Below are 18,966 nucleotides of genomic sequence, written 5' to 3' on the forward strand. Positions count from 1 at the left end.
CTTAATTTCATGCTGGAGCAGCTCCCAGGCTGGGGAGTTCACCTGGAGAGGAGAGTGGCCTTTATTAGGCCCTGGAGTTAATAGGCAGAGCATGAGTTGTTTATGGTTCAAAGTACCCATGGCAAATGGGGAAGGGTAAACCCGGAAAGGAGGCCTAGGGGACTTGTCAAAAAGGCAGTCTGTGCCCTGTTCCTTCCAGACTGGGAGCCCCTGTGGACAGAGCCATGTGCTAAGTGTTTAGAGAAAGGCAAGGGGCACCTTCAGGAGTCTCCAGTCTGAGGGGCAGACCCCGCCCATGTCTCAGGAAGCCTCCGCATGATGGGGAAGGTAAAGCCCTGGGCCCACACTCCTGACCTCGGGAAACTCCAGTGTGATGTCAGAGACAGGACCACACACTTGTCTCCCACAGGAGAGGCCCTTTGAGGAGAGAAGCTTAGGTCTCATATAGATCTTTACAGAAAGAGTTGTAGCCATCCCCCCTTCCTCTGAATTCCCAAGAAATAAATGTGCTTCTTTTCCCCTCTCTGTCCTGCCACTAACCAGGAAGACAGCTTGAATGGAAAACAGCTCACCCAGCTCCCACCAGGAAACCCCCATCCTTCACATTCCCGCAACCCTCTCACTCCAGCCCTTTCTCCAGCCACCTGGGACACTTCCCTAGATATCACGATGGGGACGTTGTCACATTGCCAAAGCCACGGGCCGTTATCCAGATCTGGGGGTCCAAACAACTGTGGCCCTGCTCTCTCTGACACAGGAGTAGGCTAGTGCCTATGACAGTAGTACCCCCACCACCTGCCCTGGCTACTGCCACCCTGTCCGCCCTCATCAAGGGGATCCTTTCTAATTGAGGGTGTTTATAAAGGAAGTGGGGGGTAGAAGAATACTGGGCCCCTTGCCCATAGAGGAGGAGGGGGAAGAAGAGAGGGGCACATCAGGTACCCTATCCAGGGGCAGCCCCAGATAGCGCTCAGATACCCAAATGTTAATCATCAATTAGCACAAATCAGGTGGAAAGGGCAACTTCATTATGGACTTAATGTATAATAGACTTAATGTGGCGGGAGCTGTGGGCTTAATTTCTTGAGATAAGATGCTTTTAGGGTAATCAGCGGGTCTGTGATGCCTGTATAAAAAGAGGTTACAGCAGACTTTCTTGAGACAGTCTCCGGAGGCCAGAAGGTGAGTCCTTTCCTTCCTCTGGAAGAGCCGGAAAGGCAGCAGGTAAGAAAGCAGCTGGGACAGGGGATAGAAGGATGCATGAGAGAGGCAGATCTTGGCATCCCTGAGACACTCAGCCCTTTGCAGCCCAATTGCTTTCCCTCTATATGAGAGATAAGAAGGTGGCTCTGATGGGGCCTTTAACACCCAGGTGATGAAGGCAGGAAGACGAGGTATTGCTCACTTTCATGTAGAGGGTCTGCAGTAACGATGAGGAGCTGTTAGGAACCTTCCTCCCAAGCCCTGGGAACCACAGCTAGACCTAAAGGTGTATGGGCTGCAAGATGGCATCGGACTGCAGGGTCTGACTTCATGAAGGCCCTCCCTGAGTTGAGGCAGTGAATCTTGAGCAGTGGGGGAGAGGGCATGGTTCTCTTCGTGGTTTGCACTGAGGGCCAGAAGGCTGCAGTGATTTAGGGGACAGCTGGTTTGAGGACTGGAAGGCCTGTTGCTATGAACTTCGGAGGGCTCCAAGGGGAGAATCTTGCCAGAGCGCAGGCCTATCTGTCTAGCCACTGGACCCAGGAAGGGACTGGCCAGGATCACAGGTCCTTTGCCTGGATCTCTCCCCACTGCTTCCTCCCACCCCACTCAGATTCCACTTCAAAACAAAACAAAAAGCGGGCTCACCTTTTGTCCAGGCTCCGTGTCCCTTGCTGTAGTGCTTTAAAGTCACTAACTCTAATGCCCAGCATCCCAACTCTCCCCAAGGTGTTGCTCTGGCCTCTTAATAAAGCTCCAACCCCCAGGGCTTGGTGCCCCTAGCTTCTGGAAGCATGCACCACGAAGGTACCAGCGGTGCATTGCCTGCTGGCTGCTTCCTCAGGCAGTGCTCAACCTAATCTGGGTTCCTTTCTCTCCTGATTCGGGAAATAACCCTTGGAAGATGGTGGCCATGAAGATCTTCTCTCTGCTGCTGGTGTCCTTGCTCCTGACAGTGGTTCTAGGAGAGAAAGAAGAGGGTCACTCCAGGTAGGGCTGAGGAGGGAGGGGTCAGAGGCCGGGGAGCGGACTGGGGGATGACTGGGTTCTGGTTTTCAAGGTTGGGCTTTGGGATCCAGGGATGAGAAAGGGAGTAATACCAGGTCAAGAGGAAAGAAGCTTAAGGGGAAAACCTGTCAGCAATCTTAGTGTAGAGTGATGACCAGTTCAGAGAATGTTTATTATGAGCTACTCTTGCAGCAGGAGAGATTGTGGTTAGATCTGTGGAAGGACTTCTCAGTGGTTGTGTCTGAGGTAAATGACAGCATTTCCCTTGTTAGTGAAATCTCCCTTAACCATTCATTTATGTGTGCATTTGATCAAATTTTGCAGAGGATGTCCTGTGTACCAGGCACAAGAGATACATGTGAAGAGCCGTGCACTAAGGCCTCCTGCCCTCATGGAACATAGAGGCTCCAGGGGAAAACAGGCAAAGAACCACGTAGGCGAGTTGCAAACGGTCAAGAGTACTGCAGGGAAAAGCAGAGAGTATTATGAATGAATATAGCAGAGGCTCCGTTTGTGTTTTGAGGGACTAAGAGAGACTCATCTGAGTTAAAAGTTGGGTCTTTATACAGTCCTTCTCTAAGGACAAGCCATATGCCCGTGTAGATGGGGCTACGCAAATCTGCCACACGGCTGTCAGAGACATGTACAAGGAGAGACAACATCACGTAGTAGTTCAGACCCAGACCTGGGCCTAGACTGCCTGGAGGTAAATCCTGGATCTGCCTCCTGCACTGTGTGCTGAATTGATCTCTCTGCACTTCGTTTCCTCATTCACAAAAAGGGGCTATAAATAGTGTTCACCCCTTACTGGTCATGGGGGCTGACATGAGTTTGTGTACTCATTTAAAAGGGCTGATAGAGGCTCTGACTTAGAGTGACCGCCATTATGTAGGAGCTCACTATGTGAGTATTGACCGGGAACCAAAGAACTTAATCGGGTAGCCAGGGCAAGAGTAGAGGGGACTGTGATTCGGTCCTTTGGGTTAAGAGTACCCCTGATCCTTCTTTGTCCAGAAGACAGAGCCACACACACTGAGGATGAAGAGGAAGTGGCCCTTGAGCTGAGAATAAAGTCTCAAGGGCTGAAACAGGAACAAGAGAGTGTCATCATAAAAACTGACTCCCAAGAAAAGGGGTGGTTTTTGTTCAGATGTTGGCCTCCTATCAGTGACAATCATTGGTCCCAGCATTGTGATCGCTGCATCCCCTTCTCCTTCAATGATGTGGTTTCTATCTCTCTCCCCTCCCTGCCCTCAGATTTCACACTAGGGTCAGAGGCTCCCGACCCCGAGGCCCCAGGTACTCTGAGGGGACTTTCATCAGTGACTACAGTATTGCCATGGACAAGATCCGCCAACAAGACTTTGTGAACTGGCTGCTGGCACAGAAGGGGAAGAAGAACAAGTGAGCTGTTGCACGTGCCCCTCCTGTTCCCCAGCTCTGCCTTCCTAGTTTAGACTAGGTGACCTGTGTGCCACTTGGGCCATGGGATCCACAACTCCAGGCAGCCTTTTCACTTGGGTGACGGTGGGGACCTGGACAACATGGTGGCCCCAGCCAGGACCCTGACTCAGGCAGCAGTCCAGGCTGTGGGCAGGACTAGAGCAATTTTCCAATGCTTTTCTTGTCAGGGGAAGGGTCAGGGAAGATGTGTGGGGCACACAGAGGATTCCCGGGAGGCAGGAGGGGAAGGCAGCGGGGCTGAGCTTCTGTGGTGACTATTTGGTGGGGCTTCAGACTCTAGAAATAGGATAACTTGTCCTTCTTCTTCCCCTCTGCCAAGTCTCCTTCCCAGCCTTCTCTGTTTGGTCAGCATGCTCGCTTCAGAAGGTTGCTCATTGGCAGCTGGAGACAAACAGTGGGGAGGTGGAGCAGAGAAAGGGGACCACAGGCTGAGAACCTCTGGACTGGAGAACATCTGGAGTCTCCCCAGCCCCACCCACTCCCTCATCTTTATCTTACCAGCTGGAAACATAACATCACCCAGAGGGAGGCCCAGACCCTGGAGCTGGCCCATCAATCTAACAGAAAGGAGGCGGCAAGGGAACAGCAGGGGTGAGTCAGCCCATGGAGGAGGGGTGGGGGTAGGGCCTCATGACCCACCCCCATCTCATTGCTCCCTCTCCCAGACCCCAGAGCAGGGCAAGGCCCCAGATAAGCAGCCCCTTCCACTCCCAGTTCAAAGGGGGGTCTCCATTGAACTCTGGAGGTCAGCCCCATGCTTCCAGGAGAAGCCTGGAAAGAATGGGGGGTTGGGGTCCTGGGAGGGGTTTGGATGCCAGAGTTTCTAAGATTGATGATTCCAAGTGCAGTCACTAAATCAGGGAGAGGAGCAGCAAAAGAGATCTCAGGAACTGGCCTCCCCACTTCTCCCTGCCAGACTTCAGGAAGGCCATCTGTGGAACAGGGACCCTCCCAAGGCCAGTCCCCTGAAATCTGTTACTGCCTCTCTAGGAAATTGAGGAATCTGTGGTGCAGATCATTCTAAAGAGTGAATGTTCCCAAAGAAACTTCTCAGGTTTTGGGAATGTGTTCTAGGATACTGTCTTGCCTGAGGGTTTCAACCCTGGGCAAGTTCACTATGGATTCAGTGAGACCGAAAAATGACAATGGAACATTGGGGCTAAAAAAGGGACTCATACCAAGCCTTAGTGTCTCATGGTGGCAGGTCAAGTGCTAGAATTATGTCCACCTCTGCCCCAGTAAGCTGGTCCTAGTCTCTGCTCTCTGCTCCAGGCTCTGCCTTAGGCGCCGCCTCTGCTCCAGCTCTGTCCCTGCTCTCTGCTCCCCAGGCTCTGCTCTCTTCTCTAGGTTCCCCTGCTTCCCTCTGCTCTGCTCTCCAGGCTCTCTGCTTCTGCTTCGGGCTCAGCTCTAGCACTGGGCAGAGCTCTCTATACAGCAACACAGGCAGCAACAGATTATCCTCAAGGGGTACACAAGTATGCGCCTGCGCAGTAGGCTAAGTATTAACATAATTGCTGCACATATACACTGAGTATCAGGTAAGGATCCTGGCCATGGAACTTCCATTTTCCCTAGAGACACTCACAGAAGCAGACGGGTGGGATGACTCCCACCTGAATTCTGTTTAGCTTTGCCTGTATTGAGGGACCCATATTCCCCCACCCCAGATCTAGCTGGAGCTTTGAAAGCTGAGATAACTGAGAGGCAGCTGTGTTGACTCCTTCCTCCAACCCCCACTGCCTCTGGAGTCCCAGGCCCTGTATTTACTCTCTCTGGGGTGTGGCCCAGGCTAAGATGGCCTGCCTCAGGCTTTCTCCTTTACAGGCCCCTATCCAAGGACCCTGGCGATGAAGATCTGCTAAAGGATTTACTGATTCAAGAGCTGCTGGCCTGGCTGGTGGACCAGATGGAACTCTGCAGGCTCAGGTGGGGGTGTCTGGTGGCTTTGGGCATCTTGCATAGAGGTTACAAGCTTGCATTTTGGTGTCAGGCACAAGTTCAGGTGTTCATCCCAACACACTGGCAAGTTACTAAGCCTGTCTGAACCTAAGTGTTCTCATGAAAATTGCGGCTGTTTAAACCACTTGGTGGGCTTATTGTGGGGTTTAAATAAGATAATACAAGGAAAGGGCTGAAAGCAGGTGCAGAAGAGTTCCATACTGCTGGCCGCTATTATTGCTCACCGTTCTTTCTCAACTTCCTCCAAGTAAGACGCTCTTCTCATCACCCTGCCCAGCCCAGCTAAGCTGCCCATCCTATTCTCAGCTTTTGCTCTGCATCTTTGTGCCATGGCACCTTCCCAGAGATGGAACCCCTATCAGTGAAGGCACGTTGCCCTTCTCTGTAGCTGCTGCTCCTCTCAGTGGTCCTTGAATCCATCTCACCAGCTAGCAGGTTCTCCAGTCTATTATGTTCCAGAAGTAAAGGATGGCTAAATACCATGAAGAGACCCATCCACCTAGAGGGTGAGACAGGACACTCATTCAAGATGCAGACACTCAGGCACAGAAACCAAAATATGTTCAGACTTGGAAGCTGGGAAGCCAGGAAGGGATGGAGGGAACAAATCCGGACGGCTACTATATGAGAGTGGGAAGGGAGAGAGGAATGTGACCGGAACAATGGAGAAGACAGTATCAGAAAATTTCCATAGGAAGATGGGTAACAGTCTCTGTGCTTTTTTTGAATTGAGTACTTATAATTAAAAAGGTAATTTGGAGGTCGGAGCAATTGAACTATGGCTCAGTGCCAGGATAAATTTACTTTGCTGACTCCAAGCCAATAATGACCCTCCTCTCCACCACTTCCCCTCTTCTCTCCACTCTCCCCAGGTTTCAGTGACTCAGACCAAACCCAGCTCAGGACTGGACTCTGCCCTCCAGTTACTCATGCCTCAGCCCCACTCCAGAATACCCAAGAGAAACCAAACCAATAAAGTTTTAAGCTGAAATATTTATGCCAATTGTCAAAACTTACTCAAATGTCTACTGAACACTAACAGTATGTGTTTGTCTGTGTGTGTGCCAACCAATGAAAAGGAGATATGGCTCTTACCTGCATTTGATAATTCATCTATGTTTTTCTACAGACACTTACTGGCGACTTAATATAAGCAAGGAAGGTGCTAAATGCTGAGCATACAGCAATGAAGAAAGCGAACCCAGTCTTTGTGCCTGAGGAATTTCGAGTCTAGTGATGGAGACAAACCTTAATCTTTAAACATACCAGCTCATTAATAATCACGTAACATGCTCAGTTACCTGAAGAAAGATTAGGGTGCTATGAAGGGGAAACAGAGAAGCCTAGAGAGTATGGAGTCAGAGCCTTAAGCAATATTAGCCAGAGTTATTATTATGCAGCAGAACAGGCAATGGGGAGAATAGCACAGGTAGAGGCTGGACAGGTGGGTAGAGGCAGGACCTAAGGGCCCTGTTAAAGCTTTTGGATTTTAACCTCAGTACAAGGGCTAGTCATTGGTTGAAGGACTTTAATCCTGGGTTTGTCAGAGGTCTATTTGCATTCCAAAACAATCTTGCCGGTGATAGTAAGGATTACATTGAGATGAATAGGGATGAAAGTGGAAGAGGAAGAGGCTCCTGCAGGATTCCTAGGTTTACTAGGATGCTGGTAGTGGAGGTGAAGGGAAGTGGGCAGACTTGGTTTGTCCAAAGGTCAATACCTTTGTCTTCTCCGTGCAAAGCCTTCCCACCTTAGTCAGCTGCCTTCTTGCAATGCCCTGCAGCCACAGAAGGCAAGGCTGTCTCTTCTTCTCCCCCTACACTTGGGTTATCTTTCCCTGGAATGTCCCCTCACCTCTTGATCTGGTCATATTTTAGTAGAACAGAGTCCAACACACTTTGATTCAAATCACTCACTCCATGACCTGGTAAATCAGTTCCTCCCTCTAAGCCTCATTTTCTTGTCTGTAAAAAGATTAAAAAGTACCCACCTCATAGGGTTGAAGTATTAATTAAGGTAATGCCAAGCACAAAGTAAGTGGTCAATAAAAGTTTACTGTAGTTACTATTTACTTACCCTAAACCTCAGTTTAAAAACAAAAGTGTGTTAGTTTAAAATCAGGGAGTGGCAAGCTGAAGGGCTGAGCCAGTAACATAGATGAGCAAAGTGGGGAGGTTATAAGATAATAGGATGGATGGGGACTGTGAAGATGGAAGAGACATGCTTGCCTGAAGGCATTCTGCTAACCAAACAAAACTCTTAAGAACTGAATTTGCCTGAGGGCTGTCAGTTTGCAATGTCTTCTAGCTCTGAACTTCCAGTTTCTCTAATCTCCTTGAAAGTGTGTAGCACACAATTTAGAGCATGCCTTTGCTCAAAAGGATACATTTTAGTGATTCTGCATGATAGAACTGATTGTCTTGGGAGAAGTTTGGATCTGTATTTCTGGAACCTTTAATGTGTCAGAGGTCAGTGAATCAGAAAGGGTTATATTTAAAATTTTTGTATAGTGTTCTTATTGTGGGTAGGGCATAGCGCTTAGCACTTTATAAAGTACTTTATAAACTTTGTGTCATTTAAAGCCTCTTCACACTTTATGATCTCTGTTCACCATGCACTTTACTGCCTCCATGAGGTAGAGAAATAAAAGCCCATGCTCTTACCCACCATGCCACAAGGCCAGTGAGTCACTTAAAAGCAACTATGGGTATTTGATAATCAGCATTCAGGGGTACACTGGAGCTGAGTGCTTCTGAGAGCCATTGTTAAAATGGCAGGAATTTTGTGAGCAGGTTGTAAAACCATTAATGGCTTGAAGTTGGCCATGGTAGAGTATTTACACCATGGAAATTGGCAAATGCTATAAATCAGAGTTTCTCCCTCCCAAACTGGAGAGGTGGTTGTTAAATATTTACCAGCACATTTCTGGTCAGCCTACTTCCTCTAAAATTATAAAAGAGAACAAATGTCTGAATAAGGGAATGAGCATGGCTGTGTGAATGTGGTAACAAGTGTCCAGGGCCAATGCGTGTACTTACAACAGTGAGTACCTATGGATTTGAGAGTATGAGTAGTTAAACCTTAAGTCATGAGTGTGAATAAGGGATCAGTGTGAGTACTTTAAGGGGTAGTAAAGTGTGCGTTAGAGTGAGAAATGAAGCAGGTGTGTCTAGATGGTATCAGCGAGTATTGAAGGGACCAAGCTTTTGTGTTAGGTCTAGTAAGAATATGAGGATATGAGGTCAACGTGTGTACATAAGATGATAGTAGTTTTTTTGCAGAAAGGGGTGGGTAGGTATATTGAAGGAGCTCAGTGTGTAACAGAGGGTGTCTGAAAAGGCTAATGTATGCTGGAGGGGCAAATCTGTGCCTGAGAAAGTAATTAGTGTCTACGGGGGATTATGCTATCTGAGCTTTGGGTTGGGGTGTGTATGAGAGTGAATCTGAAGGTCTGACTGAAAGGCTGAATGATTGTTTTCACCTTAGTTCTTTCATCCATTAACATTAGATTCTGCCTCAAAGAACAGAAAACACAAAGTAATAGTGCCTTTGGCAAGAAAGAGTATTATTTCTCTTTCTTGTAAACATCCAGAGGCAGGCAGCCCAGAGCTGTCGGGACAGCTCTGCTCCAAGAAATCCTCAGGGCCCCAGGCTCATTGGGCTCATGGTTCCATCATCCTTCAAAGTCCAAAATGGCATCTAAATATTCTGCCACCATCTTTTTATCCTTTTACACAAAACCTCTCTGATAACATTATTCACGCTCATGTTTCACCTTGCTGATGATTCCAGATGTGTGGCCCAGCCCAACTCTCTCTGTGTAACTTTATACCAGTACATCCAATGATAACTGGTCATCTCTCCTGTGATGTCCAAGACCTCCATTTCTGTTTTTTTTTTCTCATTTAAGTTTTAATTGAAAGTTGCATGTATTTTTACTTCATCTCTGAATCTTCTCAATTTTCTTTATTTGTCCTTTTCCTTTCCTACTTGGTGAGATTTGGCTTTATGTTCAAGGATCTTTGTCCAGTTTTAGTCTAGTGATAACCACCTTGCTGGGGTGAATGCCCCCATGGACAGTTGTGTTATTTGCCCTTTTCCCACTGTACCCATTCAGTGTGGATAACATATTTCTTCCTGGAAGCCTGGACTACTTTGCCAATCTGCTGACTTTTGTGTTGTCCTCAAACAACCTGCACTTCATCATCCTTTCGGGCATGGACTGAACATTGTATTTCTGCCTCAGCTCTTTGGAAGAGGGGAAGACATAATCCTCCTGCGAATGTGGGTAGGTGTGTTGAGATGCCTTTTATTGTCCTTGCTCTGGTCAGAAGTCACAAAGGGACTGGACTTCATTTTGGCCGCTGGTGCTTCAGCAATGGCTGCAAAAGAGAAGAACCTAAGGACCTCCAGTTCAACATGTTTTAACACCCCACTTCCCTAGCTTCATCCTATGTCTCTCCATCCCTGGATGGCACTACTCTATAGCCCAAACCAGAAAACTGAGCATCTTGCTCATTCTCCCCACCCACTCTGCCCCCATCTTATCAGTTTTACCATTCTACCCTCCAAATATCTCCTGAATCTGTCCCATTCTCATTGTTTCTAGTTTGGATTGCTATAGCTGACTTAAATCTAGGTTGCCACTAATTTTTCTAAAACAAAAATTGGGTTTTATTACTCCCAGTTAGACTCAGAAATATTCAAGAAATCATCTGTGGAGCTTTCTAAATACACAGATGACTGATTTCACTCTAAACCTAACAAACAACAATTACAGCTGATATTATTTGTCAGGCATTAAATGCTGTTCTTTATTTTGTATTTCTGTGTTTCTATACCAGTAATGTCTTGTGTGTGTTTGTGTGTATGAAACATTATGTTTAATCCTCTACATACATAATATTCTATTAATAGATTTTAGTATATTCAATATATTCAATTAATGTGTATATATATTTAATCCTCATAACAAATTTACGAGTAGGTATTACTCTTTCACAACTCTGGAAAGTGAAGCACAACATGTTAAGGAATTTGCCTTAAGTTACTGGACTGTTATGTTAGTGGAAAGGAGTTACGGAGCCAGGCAGTCTAACTCCAGAGTCCAAGTTTTTAACTGCAAGGCCTTTCCACTTGCAGTCAGAAGCTCTGCGTGTGATTGCAACAGGTAAGCTCCATTAGAGTTGAGGGATTCTGTTGTATGCTCAATTTGGAATCCTCGGTGCCCAACGCAGCGTCTGGTACGTAGTAGTAGGTACCCGCCGGGCTCCAGCGCGAGGCTGGGGTGGCGGTGCAATGGCAGTCGCGGGGAGATGGGAGGGTGCGAGGCGCACATAAGAGACTGAGACTAGGCCCGGGACCCAGGTGCACCCGGCCTCCCCTGCCGCGGGGATTCGAGGGCTCGGCCACCAGGGAAAGGCGGGGCTATCGGGCTCCCGGCAGTGTGTAATTCCCTCACCCGGCAGGAAGTCGGCGCGTAGCTTCCGACGCACGGAGATGACGCGCAAGCCGCGCTTCCACGTTGGGGAGCCGGAGGCTTATCCCGGGACGTGGAGACCCCGGGTCCCGGCAGCACGGCGGCCCGGGGCGGGAATGCATCGCCGCGGGGTGGGAGCTGGCGCCATCGCCAAGAAGAAGCTTGCCGAGGTGAGGGGAAGGAGGCCGGTGCACAGCCGCCCCTAACCCGAGAGACATCCAAGTCTCTCCGAGCAGAGCTCTATACCCTCAAATCGCCTCCCATCGGAACCTGGCACAGGCTTCTGGGGTCCCGGGGAACTGCGTTTCTCCAGCTTCCGGTGGTTTGGAATGTCGGCATCCCCAAATCCACCGTCCTTTCCCCAAATCTGACTACAGACGAGTCATTTATTCTTCCTCCTGCCTCTTCCTAAGAAAGTCCGTTTAAGAGAGACCCTCTGCTTTTCATACTTCAGGCAATACAAGTGGGAGTCACCAGCGCCCACTCTCAACTTATGCTGGTCTCTTTGTCTGACAGGCCAAGTATAAGGAACGAGGGACTGTCTTGGCTGAGGACCAGCTGGCCCAGGTGAGTCGGTTGGAGGGCTCCAGGCAGGACGGAGACACCTCTGATGGACAGATGGACAAGGCTGGACAGGGCACCTTTGATGTAAACTGGATTGTTTGGATTGGACTAAAAGTAGGGTATTTGGCAAATCCTGGTTTCTGGGCTACTCCAGTCTTTTAGGTGGCTCGCTAATAATAATGATAGCTAACATCTTTAAGTGATCATATGCTCATAGCATCCCAGGCACATGTCCATTTTCTTTACATACACTATCATTTTAATTCCTGCTGACAGTCTCATCAGGAATGAGCTATATTCTTCCGCATTTGGAATTGAGGACACTAAGGTGTTAAGTAATGTATCCAGGATTAGGTGGGTAGTAAGTGGTAGAGCTTACTTCAGCTGTTTGATTTAGGTCTTTTGGAGTTTTTGCTTAAACACTTAAGGATAACAAAATATTACATAAGCTGTGGCACCCACCACCACTGCCCTCACTAGGTGCGTACCAGAAGTGTGTGTGAGTGGTGAGGAGGAGACTCCTGCAGTTTCCTAACTTCCCTTATCTGTACATGCCCTGAGTTTACTCAGTTACTGTGCCTGGTGAAGAGACAGAGGCAGTTAAGCAGGGAAATAGGCCCATGAACTGAAGAAAGATAAGTAGACACTGGTTGTGCTCTTCAGATATTCCCATTCATAGGGGAGATGACATGCAGGCATCAACTGAAAAGGGTGATTATTATGTGTGTAAATTTCTACTGTGTAGCAAATGGAGAGAGGTTGGGCCAAGAATGGTTACTCTTGTAGGGTAAATGGGGTAAGAGAAGGAGTAATATAAATAGGAGGTCAGAAAATCACTGAACATGTGTTTAGCTTTGGAATGGAATATGGTAGATCCATACCCCTCCCTCAGGGATTCTTTATCTGGAGTTGATAGAGGTCCAGAATTCACAAAGATGAAACAACCATTGCGTACTTAATTCATGCCAGGCTTCCCCTTTCTCCTATCTAGCCTGTCTGTGGCTGAAGATTTTCTACTGTGTGAATGCTGCATCCCCTCGTTTTGACACAAACTGGATTATTAAGTGCATCTTCAATTTAATGACAGTTTTTCTGGGTAAAAGAAATGAAGCACCACACTAGATGTGTGTGTTGATTGTTAGATGTATCCTGACAGGAACAAGTGAAAAAATGTGTATTTTAGAATTGAGGAAACATTACACTATCTCATTTCTGCTGGCAACAGAACTGTGAAGGAAATGCAGGGATGAAAAAGGGAACAGTAAACAGCATAATGGTTGGCCTGGAGGAGATAAGTTATTTCAGCCTTTGCCTTGCCAGCAGGCCAGAAACCTGTTTTTTGGCATCTGATTATCACCTTGCTGGGCTGCCCCTAACCTCCCCCTTTTCCATCTTACAGATGTCCAAGCAGCTGGACATGTTTAAGACCAACCTGGAGGAATTTGCCAGCAAGCACAAGCAGGAGATCCGGAAGAATCCGGAGTTCCGGGTGCAGTTTCAGGACATGTGTGCCACCATTGGGGTGGATCCTCTGGCCTGTAAGGAGTTGTCTGTGGGGCTCCAGTGCTCTCCTAGGGTTCCAAAAGGACAGAAGCTTACCTAGTTGTCATCACTATTGTTAGGGCATCTTCTAGAAGGTCCTGCAGGAAGATCCAGGGGATGTTGTCTTTCGGAAGTACCTGACAGGATGGCTGAGTGCCCATTTTAATGGGGAAGATGGAGAGGCGGGGGTGCAGGCTAAGTAGCCAGTGTACATGATCTGTTCTTGAATGATCTACAGTGGAATTTTTTATGGCCATTTTTTATTTAAAAAATGTTTTAATAAGAATACAATATAATCATGCAGTCAACAAAGCAGAAAAAAGAAAAGGAGAAAGTAGAAGTCTCCTGACTCTGTCCCATAATTGCAGAGATAAAGTTCTGTTAACAGTGTAAGACTTACCTTTCTAGGTACCTTCACTGTATTTATAAACTGTAAAATACATATATATACATATATACATATTGGATTATGCTATAATTATTACTCTATAACCTGCATTTTCCACTCAAAATATTATTCTCAGTGGATTTTTGAATGCCAGGTCCGCATATTCTTTCTCTTAGCCTTGTCAGACCATATGTCCCACCATATTTCGTTGTATGCTTTGGGAAAGGAAAACTCATTTTTACAGTATCCTGACTCAGAATTAGCCAAGTAGAATTAGCCTTTAGATTGCCTACCCTTGAGAACTGTCTGAGCCTGTTCTTTAGCAGGAATTTCCAAGTTAAATTACTTCAAAGATCTGAGTAGTAAAAGGAGCAGAAGGACTTAAGGCTAGGCAGGAAAGATTGCATATGATAGATGTTTTAATCTAGCTTTGAGAGAAAAGCAAGATGTAAACTAATGTATAACCTAGCTTTTGATTTTCTTCCTTTTAGCTGGAAAAGGATTTTGGTCTGAGATGCTAGGTGTGGGAGACTTCTATTACGAGCTGGGTGTGCAGATTATTGAAGTGTGTCTAGCCCTGAAGCATCGGAATGGAGGTGAGGGTGGCTAGGTCCTGTAGATGGAGCTTTGGATTTCTCTGAGGGGGAGAAACCTTGAAAGATGATCTTTCTATGCTTCAGTCTGCAGGCCAGTAGGATCTTGAGATGCTGTTGTGTCTTGAGAAGCATCTTAGCTGCTTCGTGCAGTTGAATCCATTTCAGGTCTTCATGGCCAAGGGCAAGTGGAATTACCTGAATAATTGTCTACTCTCCAAAGATCTTTGGACAGAAGATCTAGCTCATGGTCATTACAGAAAATAGTAGGGAGGTAGGAAATAGGTCTTTTCCCCTGGCAGATGATGTGTTTGGGTAATGATTTTCTTATTAGTAACTATGGGCCTGCCCTGCCTCTCTAAGGTATGGTGATACCAGCTGAGTCTGTTCTACCTAAAATATGACCTTAAAAATGTTCATCTAGTCATGTCATCTTAATAAGCACATTGAATGGTCTGTGTGGAAGTTAAGAAAGAAAACTTCAAACCAGTTATAAAATCACTGGCTACCAATTGACCCAGCTTTGATATTGAGAGCATTTGTGCTTTTCAGAGATGCTGCTGCCTTTGGGGTGTGTGTGTATGTGTGTGTTTTAGCCGTAAATGTAATCATCTGCTTTCTGTCCCCATTCTCCAATAGGTCTGATAACTCTGGAGGAACTGCATCAACAGGTGTTGAAAGGAAGGGGCAAATTTGCACAGGATGTCAGCCAGTAGGTCCTGCCTTCCAACATCTTGGATAGAAAGGTCTTTAAAAATAGGATGGAAATCTTTTCTTCCTCCCAGTCATCTGTGTAGGCTAGATTAAGAATCATTTTTATTTCTCTTTGTGATCAGAAAAAAAGGCTTTACTTTAGAAAACTGAAAATACAGGGAGAGATAAGAAAACAAAAACCACCCATTATTTTCAACTAAGAGTTACGGTTGTTAAATGTTTTAGTGTATTTCTTTCTAAGCATTTTTTCATGAGAGAGAGAGAGAGAGAGAGAGAGAGTTGTGTGTGTGTGTGTGTGTGTGTGTGTGTTTTAATGTACATGGGACTTGCCTTGAGATTATCTGGCAGGCACTGAGAAAGGCTGGGGAAAGGGAGTGGTGGTTAGAAGATGGGATATAAGTTTACCTTGTTCACTAGCCTCTTATGTGCGATTTCAATTTGAGAAAAGGTAAAAAGCTCCCAGTGTGTGGGCTGGATATATGGTCTACATGCTATTTTATGGGTTTGCTTTCTCCGTTATTTGAGTTAGTTTGTGAAATAAGAAATCAGAAAATCTGACAGTACTGGGTGTGAATTTCCAAATGACAATCATCAGCTGGGCTGCCCCATTTGAAAGGGTTATATATTCTCTATTGTGCTATAGTTCATACTACTCCCTATTGCCTCTTACATGCATTCACATTTTCTGATGGGCTCCTGTAGGCATATTTTTTACCTCTGTCCAGTGTTGGAATAGTTTGCTGAGTGGAGAGCCTGACTCCTGTACCATCTCCCTTCAATATCCAAGGTACACTTGGTGACTGTTAAACCTGGCTTTTTACTGATGTCCTTAAATTTTGCACAGCCTTTTGACTCTTCTCTCAGGGTATTCTGCCAGGGGCAGAGCTGAAACTGCACTGTTGCTAGGTTGTCTACAAAGAATCTTTAAGCAGCTTTTCCTCACCTCAGAGACGACTTGATCAGGGCCATCAAGAAACTAAAGGCACTTGGCACTGGCTTCGGCATCATCCCTGTGGGTGGCACTTACCTCATTCAGTCTGTTCCAGCTGAGCTCAATATGGATCACACCGTGGTGCTGCAACTGGCAGAGGTACTGGGGTGCCTTCTGAGAGAGTGAGTGAGAAAGAGAGTGTGTGTGTGTGTGTGTGTAAGGGACAGTCTGGGGGTGTGTTCTGAGCAGCTCTGATCTCTTCCCCCTTCACCAGGTTTTTCACTGAGCCTGTCTAATGGATGCACTACTCACGCCTGTGCTTATTCAGCAGACATTTATTGAGCAGCTACAGTGCCAATCACTGGGCTAGGCTGTGGGCATAAAAAGATGGGTACCATATAGTTCCTGCTCTCAAGGAGCTTACAGTCTAGTGGAGTAGACAGATATGCAGACAACTAACTGTATTTCCTTGGGTAGATTCTTTTAATGTCTTCTTAAAACTACTTTATGGATTCTTCAAGACAAATATGTGTTCTTGTTTGCCTTCCCTCCATTCCTCAGCATGCCTTAAGCATATATACCATCTTCCCTCAAATCCTTTTAGGGAAGACGTGCAGTTTTCTTAAGTCTGTAATGTAGAGTAGAAACCATTCTAAGGGAGGGGCTTTTCTGGATTGGGAAATAGTTGGGCTGAGGCAGGGCAAGAGATTAATATTTAAATATTTAGATTATGACCAGTTAATGACTATCACCCTTCCTATCAGTTAATCATTCTGAATCTTCCTGTGTCATACTGTAGAGTTTCTGAGAAAAGTCTAAATCACTATTTTAGTACTAGGGACCCCACTTCTTAAGACTGAAATCCCCAACCTATCTCTATCACCCTGAAAGTTACTTCTCGACTCTCTTGGGACCCCTATGCATTCTTTTTGCTATGCTGTCGTAGATGTGTCCCAAGGGTAGTTCCTCCTCCTGTCCGGTTCCATTGGTTGTCCCTGGGCAGATGCTGGGTTCTGAAAGAAAGTACACGCTTAACTCCCCGTTCCTCCTTGCTTCAGAAAAATGGCTTCGTGACTGTCAGTGATATCAAAGCCAGTCTTAAATGGGAGCCCGAGCGAGCGCGGCAGGTGCTGGTATGTGACTTTTGGAACAGCCCAGTAAAGATGGGCCCCGGACGGGTGGAGGTGGGTGGATGGTAGGTACCATAAAGGCAGAAACTTCAGCCTCACTCTGTTGGCCTCTTACCTTGAAGGCAGCTGCTACCAAATGAGAAATAACCCTGGCATTTCTCTGAAGATGCCTCTGAGAGGTAGAATTCACAGAGCAGGCTTCTAACACTGGCATGTGTGCAAAGCCAGGCTGCCACTGCCACTGCTCCAGGGGAGTCGTCAGCGCCTCCTCTCCTGCAACCTGTGAGCCTGGTCAGTGAGTTAACATAGTTTTTATAGAAGTAGTACCTAAGACAGGCTGAAGGGAATTAACTACTTAGGATCATCGTCTAATTATATACTATTATATTTCATATATATAGTTTTATGTATACAAATTTCATGGTACTAAGGAAAGTTTGATGTTGTGTAGGGAGAGTTAACATGAGTGTGGGAGCCCTGGCTTTCAATACCTTTTTCCTTATCCAGGCAATTAAACTACAGACATAATTTCATCTGTAAAGTGGGGATAATACGAACATCTGTTTCATGATATTGGGCAGAACCCACTTCAAGCATGTTTCTGGCTGTAGGAACTGTAGGTCCTTCCCTCAAAAGGTTTGCCCACATCTGCCTGTTTCCCAGTATGGAAACAGAGAGCTGAACAGTGATCTCCATTTTGCTTTAGCAAAATGGAGGCAACGATTTGCTCAAGGCCATACAAGTATTTCTGTAGTCCTACATTCTTTCCACAACATCCCACTCTACTTGTCATTACCCTTTCCCCCAACAGCATAGGTTAAGTGACTTGGTGGCATTTTTCACAACTCGGGCAAAGGTCAAGGCCAGATCATTCTCGTTTGGTTATGTAAATGTGTGAAGGCACTCAATAAAGATTTGTCTGAAGACCCCACTGGAGCCAAAATAGGTTTGGAGATTGTTTACTGTACTTTGTCTACGGGAACACCCCTTTCTGAAATGACTTGTCATTCATTTCTCTCCAGGAACACCTGCTGAAGGAAGGGCTGGCCTGGCTAGACCTGCAGGCCCCAGGGGAGGCCCACTACTGGTTGCCAGCTCTCTTCACTGACCTCTACTCCCAGGAGATTACAGCTGAGGAGGCCAGAGAAGCCCTTCCCTGACTCTGGGAATGCGGAAGGGGACACAGCAGCAGGCAGGGAGAAGAGGGAGGAACTGTTGGAGAATAAAACCTGGATAGCTTTATTTAAAAAAAATAGAACAATTCCAAGTTTTTTTCTTCCCCCAGTATTCTTTACCCATTATTTTATTATTTTTTAAAGTGCCTTCACATTGCATCCTTTTTGGAGACAATCTCATTTATCCGGGAAGGATAACCTGAGTAACACAGAGAACAGCGAGTACGTATGACATGACTTGCACAGGTCATTTGCTAGTTCACGGAAGGACTGGGTCTACAGCGAAGGCCATCCGTCTTATGGCTAGACAGTCTAGTCTCTTTGTAGTCTTGAGACATAAATCACAGCCTGTTAATTCAAACCTCTTCCTTATGAAAATCCCTTATCTTAAACAAGCAGACTCTGACGGACCAGTAAGATTCTTTGTCTCTTCCAGCTTCCTCTGTAGAGGATCCAAGTTATGAGAGCCTCGGTTAAGAGTGTGAAGGAAATACAACAGGTTAACGTTGAATGGTGGTTAAAGGGAAGAAGACAGTGGAATTTGAGGGGGAATCAACCAATAATAAATGTAGTACTGTTTCCCAGCTTCCCTCCAATACTGATCACCAGGTTCTAGGCTTAGTGGTGGGGGAGGAATTACCGAACACCTACCCTGTGCCGTTTATACGCACCTCATTTAATCCTCCCAGTAACTTTCAAAATAGGTAGCCTTAACTTCATAGGTGAGGAATCTAATTTACCAGGGGCCACCAGGTTAAGCAGAACCAAAGCTAGAGCCTGGATCTACCACCACCAGAGTCCTTGCTTTCCTGTACC

At 46.4% G+C, this 18,966-nt stretch overlaps 2 protein-coding genes and 1 pseudogene across 5 annotated transcripts; 2 read left to right on the plus strand and 1 right to left on the minus strand.

Annotated features, from left to right (window-relative positions):
- Positions 1-1,192: 1,192 nt before the first annotated feature.
- GIP (gastric inhibitory polypeptide) lies at positions 1,193-6,649 on the plus strand. The gene is made up of 6 exons (XM_036879799.2): positions 1,193-1,224; positions 2,108-2,193; positions 3,469-3,615; positions 4,177-4,266; positions 5,500-5,601; positions 6,507-6,649. Exons 2-6 carry the CDS (start codon positions 2,108-2,110, stop codon positions 6,514-6,516), a joined length of 435 nt encoding a protein of 144 aa, XP_036735694.1. The 5' UTR covers positions 1,193-1,224; the 3' UTR covers positions 6,517-6,649.
- A 2,897-nt stretch (positions 6,650-9,546) lies between these two features.
- LOC118909270 (60S ribosomal protein L26-like) lies at positions 9,547-9,990 on the minus strand (annotated as a pseudogene).
- Positions 9,991-11,124: 1,134 nt separating this feature from the next.
- On the plus strand, positions 11,125-18,233 carry SNF8 (SNF8 subunit of ESCRT-II). 4 transcript variants are annotated; one of them, XM_036879561.2, is made up of 8 exons: positions 11,125-11,283; positions 11,630-11,680; positions 13,077-13,215; positions 14,099-14,203; positions 14,840-14,912; positions 15,863-16,004; positions 16,904-17,040; positions 17,998-18,233. In XM_036879561.2, exons 1-8 carry the CDS (start codon positions 11,134-11,136, stop codon positions 18,008-18,010), a joined length of 810 nt encoding a protein of 269 aa, XP_036735456.1. In that variant the 5' UTR covers positions 11,125-11,133; the 3' UTR covers positions 18,011-18,233. The 4 variants fall into 4 exon arrangements, with proteins under 4 accessions (XP_036735456.1, XP_036735458.1, XP_036735459.1 ...); XM_036879560.2 differs by having other exon boundaries at positions 11,126-11,283; positions 16,904-16,978; XM_036879563.2 differs by lacking the exon at positions 16,904-17,040.
- Positions 18,234-18,966: the final 733 nt, after the last annotated feature.

The sequence above is a fragment of the Manis pentadactyla genome, chromosome 4, assembly GCF_030020395.1.
Source record: "Manis pentadactyla isolate mManPen7 chromosome 4, mManPen7.hap1, whole genome shotgun sequence".
Taxonomy (NCBI): Eukaryota; Metazoa; Chordata; class Mammalia; order Pholidota; family Manidae; genus Manis; species Manis pentadactyla.

Excerpts from the sequence above, each read along its gene's own strand:
- GIP (XM_036879799.2), top strand. The coding sequence starts at position 2,108 with ATGGTGGCCATGAAGATCTTCTCTCTGCTGCTGGTGTCCTTGCTCCTG. Across the intron at positions 2,194-3,468 it reads AAAGAAGAGGGTCACTCCAG|ATTTCACACTAGGGTCAGAG; the intron begins GTAGGGCTGAGG and ends CCCTGCCCTCAG. Across the intron at positions 4,267-5,499 it reads GCGGCAAGGGAACAGCAGGG|GCCCCTATCCAAGGACCCTG; the intron begins GTGAGTCAGCCC and ends TCTCCTTTACAG.
- SNF8 (XM_036879560.2), top strand. The coding sequence starts at position 11,134 with ATGACGCGCAAGCCGCGCTTCCACGTTGGGGAGCCGGAGGCTTATCCC. Across the intron at positions 11,284-11,629 it reads CCAAGAAGAAGCTTGCCGAG|GCCAAGTATAAGGAACGAGG; the intron begins GTGAGGGGAAGG and ends TTTGTCTGACAG. Across the intron at positions 16,979-17,997 it reads AGCGAGCGCGGCAGGTGCTG|GAACACCTGCTGAAGGAAGG; the intron begins GTATGTGACTTT and ends ATTTCTCTCCAG.